The sequence below is a fragment of the Hetaerina americana genome, unplaced genomic scaffold, assembly GCF_022747635.1.
Source record: "Hetaerina americana unplaced genomic scaffold, ioHetAmer1.1.p SCAF_47, whole genome shotgun sequence".
In the NCBI taxonomy this organism is placed as follows: Eukaryota; Metazoa; Arthropoda; class Insecta; order Odonata; family Calopterygidae; genus Hetaerina; species Hetaerina americana.
The window spans coordinates 3669006-3679341 of record NW_027287063.1 but is presented as its reverse complement, the minus strand read 5'-3'; the positions used below and the strand labels follow the sequence as shown (position 1 = coordinate 3679341).

The 10336-nt window shown below is 38.0% G+C and overlaps 1 protein-coding gene across 1 annotated transcript; it reads left to right on the top strand.

Annotated features, from left to right (window-relative positions):
* Nucleotides 1–5280: 5280 nt before the first annotated feature.
* On the top strand, nt 5281–9839 carry LOC139693337 (ganglioside GM2 activator-like). Its single transcript, XM_071591461.1, has 4 exons — nt 5281–5584; nt 5737–5901; nt 5983–6153; nt 7465–9839. The coding sequence occupies exons 1-4, from the start codon at nt 5384–5386 to the stop codon at nt 7609–7611; spliced, it is 684 nt and encodes a 227-aa protein (XP_071447562.1). The 5' UTR covers nt 5281–5383; the 3' UTR covers nt 7612–9839.
* The last annotated feature ends 497 nt before the right edge of the window (nt 9840–10336 follow it).

Below are 10336 nucleotides of genomic sequence, written 5' to 3'. Positions count from 1 at the left end.
TGCCAGCTGAGGATTCTTTCCATGGGTGTACTGAGGTACCCACACTTAATTCTTCATACCATAGTTACCAACCCTTGCTTTTGGTCAGAGATAAACTGAGACTTTACGTCTACTGCATTGTACAAAAGAGAAAGTCATTCGTGTGCTGCCAGCCTCCCCCATGCATCCCTTTTGCTCTCCCCCATGCATCCCTTTGACCTCCATATGCTCTTCCTCCCTTCCACAAACCATCCCCCCTTCCACCGCCAACTCCACCCCCTCTGCATTCTCTCTTCAGGTGCCCCTGAGTGCCCCTCAATCCTATCCCTCCACTTGCCAACTTCTCTCACAGCCACCTACTCATTCTAATTTACCCACATTCTGGCATTTCTTTGACGCATCGCTATCGAATCCTCATTTTCTTCAAGTGGAATTTCATCCTTCCTCTTATCCCTCCCCCACCTCCTCTCCCGTCTTCAGGCTGTCCCTCCCTCCTTAACACCCACTGCATCAGAAGCACTGAAATAAAAAGTGTAGACTCGATTAAATGCTTGTGTGTCGCCATCACTCAAAACCTTTCCTGGGTGGGATACATATGGGGAATATGTGGATGAGGTAACAAAAAGAATTTTAGAGGGGTAATGGGGCATTGTAATGAAAAAGTCAAAGAGAAATTTTATCTATCTTTCTCTGGTTGGGCCTCATTTATAATATGTTGCAAATACTTATATGTAATCCTCACCAAGTTGGATTGATGGTCAAATTGGATCACGTGCAGCATACCTGTATAGGAGGTAGATTTGTAAAACGTTATGATAAACTGAGAAGTATATCAAAAATATTAAGAGGATCTAAATTGGCAATCACTCATGGAGCGAAAGCTTAATTACACATTATATCTCTTGCATAAATTGGGAGTCTCTTTAGTGATGTTGAAAATGTATAATTACTTCCATCATACCACGGTAGGAGAGATCATGTCAATAAAGTTAGAGAGATCAAGTGTGGAACAGTGTGGATAAATTTAAGATGTCATTTTTTTCACGAATGACAAGAGATCAGAATGACATTGTCCGACCATGGTAAGGGTGAAAATATTTAATTAAAAATTAGTCTGGTGTGTATTTACCCCCCGCCACACACCCTAGTGGCGGCTTGTAGGGTACTGAATATGGTAAATACTAATTCCTCCTCCCCTCTCATTCATATCTTAAATCAGCTGTACTTAAAATACTTCATATTATTTTATTTACCCATCTAACCCAACCTTGAAAGATCCATTAGGTATCAACTCTCTCCCCAATCTTATATGATTGCTTTTGATTTGGCACCACCATGCCAAATAAAGAAATTTGAAAGAAAAGGATTTGAATTTAATGGAAGAATTTTCCACTAGGATTATCTACCAAGCACTTCAATTAAGTGTTTATACCGAAAGAAGTTTACTTACATTAGTAAAAACTAGCTTCCTTTATTATAGTGGTAGCACAAGTAGAAAAAAATATTTAAAGAAACCTTGTTGACGGATTGATAAATATTAAAGCAATACAGGGGCAAAAAATTTTGACAGTGGACATTTTGACAATGTTTCCTTAGGTGATTAAGCATCATATAAATTCTTCCTACTTTAACAGTAGCTTAAAAGAATGCAATTTTAAATCTTGCAAAAGTTTTGAGTTTGTGTTCTCCTATACGCCTCCTCCCCTTTTAACTCGCAAGGAAATGAAATAAAAATACACCGCTTTCATCACTTTGCATGACAGACTAAATCGCTGGATGCAGCTCACCCTTCTCTTAGACCGAGCAGTTAGTCATAATTTAAGCGACCAGTGGGTAATTTTAGTGAAAAACACCTCAGCCACACCTAAAATGCATCGTTTTGGCATAGGCCTGTAAGAAGCGAACAGTAACTACGGCTGTATGAATATTATAGGAAGAATCAACCCCAGCCATACTCTTACAAATAGGCAAAGGATGGGTGAGGGAAATTAGAGAGGAAAGAGAAAGAAAGAAATAAATGCTGATGTAATATCCACATCCACTACTCCAAAAATAAACTCATGAACCATGACCAGGGCCCCATCTCATCATCCTTAATCTCCTTAAACTAAACACCAAAATCTTTCCACTCAAAAAAATCACCATTAATGACTCGGCTTACATTGTAACCCGCGCAATGGCTTCTCCTCCCCACTGCCCCTCTTTTCCCTTCCCCCTCAAAATGACAAAAATCCCCAACATGACTATTCCCCACACCTTCCATTCCAAACGCCATTTGCCAACAACTCCTCCCTCGCTGCTTTTGACCACTGCGCTACACACAATGTATATAAGTCACCACACACGAAAAGGCATCATTCCTTCTCTGAAGAGGACTGCTTTGCAGTCAAAACACTGTGTCAGCTTCTGGGCCCATTCCCTACCTTACCCAAAGTCAGAGTCACAGGACTAACGATGGAAGAGATTCCACGGTAGACCTGAAAGTGAGTTTTTCAAGGGTTAAGGCATCTACACATACCCAAGCAAGTAGGTGAGTGGTGGGAAACTGGCGCAGAGGAAAACCTCTTGCAAACCCTGGTTGTGTGAGTTCCTACGTCTAGCAAGGATCAAGCCTATTTAGTTCATCCAAGCTTGAGAGCACGTGATGTATTTGCATTTATTTAATTATATTACGTGTGATTGGTGGGCCACTGGCACAGAGATAATGCCCTCGTAAGCCCCTGACTGGTTAGTGCTTGATAAGGCCGAGGGTCAATGCTATCTAGTACACCATAGCCAAAGCGTTTATTGTTATCATATTTTGGTTCAGTCGTTTTCTGTTCTAAACCACCATTTTATTTTTATTTAATTTGAATTATTTATTTCTTTCTTTTCCCTCGCCCATCCTTTGCCCATTTGTGAGTCATGCTGGGGTTGATTCTTCCCATTAAGTTCTTATAGTTTCTTTTGCAGCTTTTGATATCCTATTTTTAATACATTCCATTTTTCTTCTATAGTACCCACCTCCTTTTTCTTGATCTTTAACTTCTCTCCTGTCAGATTATACTCCTCCCTTTTCAATCCAATTAATCATTTTATGTTCCATTCCCTTACATCCTTTTAAATCGAACGCTGCCCTTCATTTTAAATAAACTGACTCGAGTCAACATCCGATACTGGGAAACTGCGAATTGATCACACCGTTTCTAAATCTGTGCCCAACCATAATTTAGTCTTAATGATCATATAGTCTACCTTTCTGAGTCACCTAGCATTTATAAATGTATACCAATGCCTTTTGTGGTGTCAAAACCAAGTTTTGGTGATGAGTAATCCCTGTCTCCTGCAGAATTCAATGCTTTCTCCCCACAGTCATCCCTCGTGCCTAAACCATAATCCCTCGCCTCATCTCACCTACCATCGCATTCCAATCCCACATCACTATCAAAAGTTTCCCTGGAGGAACACTCATAGCTATGTCCTCTAACTGATGTATATAACGTATATTCTATTGAATTCTTCCTGAAAAATGAAAAAGCTCATCGATTCTGCTTTCATCTCTGCTAGTAATATTCATTCCGTTGCTTGCTCTATGCTAACTGCACTTCTCCCTACCTTTTTATTCAATATTGTGGCAGCCCCTCGCTGGCACGTATTTTATGAATATATTAATTGATAGTGGAGGCATCACTTTCATTTAAAATTTTCACTGAATTATGAACAAACTTTCTCCACGGATTACAACCTTGATAATGTGATGGAAGGGCATTTACGATCTTTAGACCGTACAAGGCATTCATGAGGGACATAATGTTATAAGTAAAACACAAACTAACAAACTTTATCATCATTATACTACAGTCTGCATGCCAACAATTTATCATTGGGACTGTCTTCTTTTGTTAAGTGAAATTTTAATGTATTAAAACATTCATCTCTCAGGCCTTTCTTTCACCATGTAGTACTCATGGGTAGTTGCACAGATATTTAATGAAATTAGAGATTTGAATAATTAATACCGGTGCCTAATGAAATTGGGAAATGAGAGATGTGCTTTCGATAGAGATACCAACCTGTTCCCAAGGTTGCCACTAAAAAGATGGCGATAACCATGAAAGGTCATCCTAGCAACTCCCTAATCAAATATGTTTATGCGGTAGCTGATGCAGTTAGTAACGGCCATAGTATAACTAATGCAACCAAGCTTTTGAGAGAAAGGAGTTGTATCTAACTCAAGTCTGAGAAAACATTGAATGACTTTATTCACATTCACGGGGCAGTTGTGGGCAATAACATGTACTCAGCCGCATCTAGGATGGTGCAACAAGCCTAAATACTGGAGATTTCAAATGTTCCGCCCGAGTGGCCAAATAGCGATTTTTGTAGTAGATGAAAGTTGGACCCACCACCACACTTTTTAGAAGAAACAGCAGTCAAAGCAGTGGACTGACTGCAAACGCTGAAACGTCTCCGAAAAAGATGAAGACGCTTCCATCGGCCGGGAAGGGGATGGTGAGCGATAAGGGAGGGGAGGGTCCCCACGATGGGGGTAGAAGAAAGGGGGCTAACCGGCGCCGAGGGAAGTGGAGGGGGTTGAGTATTTTCCTGCGGTTACTATTTCCTTAGGTCTTCCTTCCATTTTCGGGAGTAGTGTAGGAAGCCAAAATATAGGCGTAAAGGAAGTAGGTACAAGTGAAAAATTTTAAAAGTAATAGTTTCATATGGCTCGGTGGTGATACCGAGAACTTTTCAATCTACACTCGTATTTACTCGGTAGTTAAGTCAATCCAAAACCTACCTTAACCGGTAGATTACTTATATTAATACAAAAGAAAAAGGAACCAAAAGCATCACTTTGGAAAAGAAAAATACACGCATATTAAAAAAACCTTGGCGCTCGAGAGCGGAAAACGAAAAGCATGAGTTCGAGCCCAGCCTCGGCTATTTTATACAAATTGATAGTTCGGGGCCTAATGACAAGCCTTGAGCTTAGAGAGGGTCCAATAAGGCGCTGACCACCAATTAGATCCGGAGAACAAAAAAGACCTATATCCCTATAATTAATTTATAAGTCAGTGTCATTGACTTTCTCACGCACGAAGATCCTATTCTTTAACATTCACCATACGTATATTAAAATATGGCAGTTTTGATAAGGTTTCGCAAAATCTTATCATACCGATTAATTGTACATGTAGATATGATAATAATCTAAATGAGGACGATGTTTCTACTACAAACTGCAGCTATACCACATAAACATATAACAGATATCGGTACTGTACTACGGTACTTACAAATTGCTGGTTAAGGTAAAATTCAGAACATACAAGGATAGGAACTTGAGAATACACATAATCATATTATCAAGTAAAGGGTACGATAGGTATTTTATTGCCCTCTTTTTCGTAGCACCAAATAACAAATGAAGAACAAAATTGAAGCAAAACAACTTGTTTGTAAAACAGACCAGTTCCCAGCACGTAAAGCATATGTGTTGCGCACCACTCAATTCAAGCCAGCGGAAAGAAAACGAGCTGGTCTACACTCCAACTACCTGTTGGCTAACATGAAATCTTCATTCTGTTTACTGGTTTTAACGACGGTAATTTGCGCAAACGCGAAGGTGAGCGATAAAAGTATAAGCAGGTCGATATTCTGATGTTGGTGAAGTTAATTTAACATTGGCATGCCAAAAACTGAGCAAAAATTAAATTAGTCCAACATTTTCATCTCTAGGAATAGTAAACATGAGTATTTCTCTTTGTATTTTTCCAGCGTTTAAAACTGTCATCTGGTTTGAAATGGTCTAATTGCGGCCCACCAACCGACCCCTTGAAGTTAACGTTTCTTGACATCACCCCAACCCCCCTGAGTATTCCTGGAATCGAGACAATAAGTGCTGTTGCACAATTGGCGCGAAATATATCATCTCCAGTTGAAGTAATTGTGCTATGAATGCATTTTTATTTTCCTCATAGGATGGAATTATGACGATCTCTAATAAAATTAATTCCTCAACAGGCATCGGTGATCGTTAAAAAACACTCGTTTTTAGGATGGATAGAAATCCCGTGTGTGGATAATATTGGCTCTTGCAACTACGGAGATATTTGTGCATTGTCTCCTTACAAAAAAGAATGCCCTACTGTTTTCAAAAAGCTTCAGCTCCCCTGCGCTTGCCCAGTGAAAGAGGTATGCTCGTAGTGGAAAAGTGGGTTTTTTGTTTTTACTACATCTGAATTCCCCTTTATTTTCTAACAAGTTACACACAATACCAAAGTCTCTTTTCAATTATTCATTCTATCTACCAAAAAGACGCTTTTACTTTTTAAACAGATTTAATTATAGTTATTGTTAACCAGTATCAAGGTAATAATTCTTACCTGTGAATTGATCGTCAAAATCAACTCACTGTGGGTGTGACACGAAAATCTAAGAATTCTCTTTCATAGTTCTCAGCGTGTTTTGCTGCTTTCAAAAGAACATTCTTCGTATCTCCCAGGAGGAAGCGCCTTTACAGACTCTTCAGCGATGTGGCGCACGTTGAGTGGTCACTTTGCGTAGGGCCGGTCATCTTTCTTCTATCCATCCAATGTTGCTGCGGTTTTCCATCATGCGAAAATTACCATAATTAGCATAGTTTTATTCAGTATACCTAACTACTATTGGCTCTTCATAATTTTCTTAAGTGTACTTAATTTGGACTGAATTATGGCCACTTCAGTAAAAGCTATGTAAACATGGATAACTTTTGCTGCCCCTTTGTTCGATAAGTAAAACTCTTCATTTAAAGTAAGTATTCAGCCTGGCATCATATTATGTCTGACATTCCCAGTATGTTTTTTTGTGACTAGTCATCAAACTCTGTTTTCCACCAATAACTTATGCTGTCAACTGAGCCCCAGAAATCTTCCTCTTTCTTTTATTTACTCAGTCCATGTCTTGCTATTATTTTGCCTTCATGGAGTTCTCTCATGATTCCATTCCAATCTCCTCAGGTAATTATATTTTCTTCTCCCTTAACTTTATGTATTACTTCAGTGATTATTATTTGCTTGTCAACTATTTAAGGTAGGTTTTGGAATAATAATAACAATAATACATTTATTTGTCTGGAGATTTGTTGCATTTTCATACATACACAAATATAGGACACGTCAGATATAAATTTTACAATTTTAGAAGAGATGCAATACATATATATATATATATTGCCAGAATTGACACGTAGCGACAATGCCAGGTATTCATTTACAGAATAGAACATATTATTTTTTAAAAGGTTAAACAGCTTTTTCTTGAAAACAGGTACAGGAAGAACATAGACCGAACACACCTACATTTCTAATCCTTGCCTAACAATAACTCCCATTGCTTTGTGAAGAGCCTAAGCATTCGCTCCTTTTAAGGCACTATCAAATTCAACCAGTCACACAATGCTGAATTATCTACTTGCGTGAATAATATTTGTATATATACTTATCTTGTTGAACTTTATTTCAGGGTTTGTATTTGGTGAAGAAATATCCCCTAAATGTCACTAAAATTGGACCCCACTGGCTTGAGCATGGAATGTACAAAGGAAAAGTAACATTCACAAGCAACTCAAATTCAATAGCATGCTTAGAATTTCAGTTGGCACTGAAATGATAACAGAAGACGTTCTTCATATTCAGTGGTTAACTCATCAAATGGGACTTGAATTCTGAAAGATGTTTCTATTTTCATGGATGTTAGTAGAGAAAGAAGATTTATTTTGTCAGGAAATAATGTGCCAATAGTGCATTTATAAATGCAAATTTGTGGAGGTTCTCATATGTAAGTAACTGTGAAGAAATGGATGGTCTGATTACCCCGAGCATTCCATGGGTGAGAGTAGTTGAGAGCATGTCACTCATAAATTCCAGAAAAATATTATTTTGTAAATAATGTTAAATGCCACTTTAAATCAGTACATGCAATAAATGAGTGCTATCAAGTATCAATTGTTTGGAGAGGGATTCGTGACATGTTCAGTGTTCTGTTGAGGTTTGAGCTTCATTGCCATCAGAAATATGTGCCTGGAAAACAGGAATGATTAAAGCAGTCAACCTGTGCATTGGTTCAAGTGACCTTCTGAAGTGTTAAGATTTCATTTTTTTATTAAGTAACTATTTCATTAGTTTTTAGAAAATCATAGTATCATTGGAGGAAAGGGAGTTTTTGTGTTCATGCTGTACAATTTTGTAATGTTGTTTGTCAGATGACACCTATCATAGCACAATAATATGTACTTTATCAATCATGTACTTGCTAAACATAACAGCTTCAGGCTTAGCTTTGTGGAATTCCTTCATGATGAGGTTAGGAAAAGAAACTTTGCACTTCCCCATAAAGATTTAATATGAGTCACACAACCATGGTTTTGCTGCTGTGCATCATCAAAACCTTGGTTGTGTGAAGTATTATTAAATCTTCATGTGGAAGTGTAAAGTTTCTTTTCCTAAACTCATCATGTACTTGCTACATTGCTGTACAAATGGCTATTTTAAGTTTTCAACTGGTAGATGGTTTATTATTATAGATCATGTATTCAGGTTTTGTATACAATAACTTCTTAAGTACATTTTTTCAAATCCATTGAAGATTCTCTCTATTACTGTAATGCATATGTGATGAGTATGTGGTGCATCTAATTCATATTTTTTTCTAGATTTGTATATTTTTTTACTTGTTTTTTCCCCGTTCTTGCAAAATAAATTGAGGTCAAAATAAAAGTTTGTAAATGTACCAGAAAAAATTTATTTTGATGAATGATAAAGTCATTGATTGTTGTGTCCGAGGGAAAGTAGGTGGACACCAACTAATCACTGCAAATATTTCTAAGCATCAACTAATATGGCAGTGGAAACCATGCCCTGCAATAAGCCATAATTCAACTCTGAATATTTTTTGCCTTCGTTCTTTCCATCCAACTTGCCCAATCTATTCCTCCCTCAGCCTCACTACATCTTGCAACACCCCATCGCCTCTCCCTGCATCATCTTCATCCACTCGTCCTGAATTAGACAATAATTTCTCCCATTTACCTCTTGTACCACCATGTGCAGAGCTTTTATGATTTTCTTTGTTGCTCATCTCACTTTTCCCCACTCCATGCCCACACCTCAAAAGCCTCCAATTTGTGCGTGCCAGCAATATTCTCAGAGCCACACAACACTCACTTCCTCAAGTGAGTGTTGTGTGGCATGACAGCCTCACTTCATATCCAAGCCTTGCAAAAACTTCCTTACCTATTCATAATTCAGTTCTTCTTTTGATACCCTCTTCACCTTGCTTGTCAGTCTAAAACACTGCCTTGGTAGGTTAATTGTTCTACTTTCTCAAGTTTATGACCCTCAACCATAATACTTATCTTAACCTTCCTATTTCTTGAGATCCCATTATCTTTGTTTAGTAATGATTGATCATCATCATCATATATATGTCACACTGATTTGGCCTTGCACTCTGTAAGGATTGCAATCTCTCTGCAGACTGACTAAGAAAGCTTGATCGTCTGTGTATCTAGCAGACTTGATCAGTTCCCCACCTACTTTCATTATTGCCCTCCCTTCTTCCTATGCCTTTCTTGGACTCAAAAGTATAGGTGACCATGTTGTGGGTTACCTTAGTAACCCACAACACCTCTCACTGTTAACCCAGATTCTCCTGTACTACTGACTTGGGTGGTATGAGATGGACAGATTTTGGATCTATTGACCATATCTCCTTATTTCGTCACAACATCTTGTTCCAATAATGCCCCCAAAATTCATAGTTTAAGAGGACGCCTTGATAGCTTAACTGGCTGAAGGACCCGGCCGGACATTGAGGGATCCGGGTTCGAATCCTAGTCAAGGCGAATGATTTGTACACTTTGAAATTGTTGCATTGAAATGCACATTAGCGAATGACTCCGTTAAAAGTTACTGTTGTGGCATATCCACAATTTTCTTTGCAGTTTCTTTGGAATGGAGAGAGTACTTTGAAGAAGGGGACTAAATCGATGAGGACTGAATTTTGCAAAATAAATTTTTTGATGGCCTCAGTTCGCGTATTTATTGGACCGCGTAGTGTCCTCAAAATAAAAATGTAAATTTACAGAGTAAAAAACAAAACAATAACCTGGAGTTGTAATAGGAGTATCTTCGTTGAGTTATTTATGATTAAAATCATTTTCCTAGAGAAAGGATATGTATTCATCAACTGTTTAGCATTGATGCTCACAAAGGAATTGATATGATTAAGACTTAAATAACAAAATTATCTATTTTCCTTAATTTTGTAGGTAATTCCATACTAGCAAATCGAGGATTCTTGGCAAACATGGATGAGTTGTAGGCAGTTATTCTAA

Coding starts and splice junctions, on each gene's coding strand:
- LOC139693337 (XM_071591461.1), top strand. CDS start 5,384: ATGAAGAACAAAATTGAAGCAAAACAACTTGTTTGTAAAACAGACCAG. Junction 5,902..5,982: donor ATATATCATCTCCAGTTGAA/GTAATTGTGCTA, acceptor ATTCCTCAACAG/GCATCGGTGATCGTTAAAAA. Junction 6,154..7,464: donor GCGCTTGCCCAGTGAAAGAG/GTATGCTCGTAG, acceptor ACTTTATTTCAG/GGTTTGTATTTGGTGAAGAA.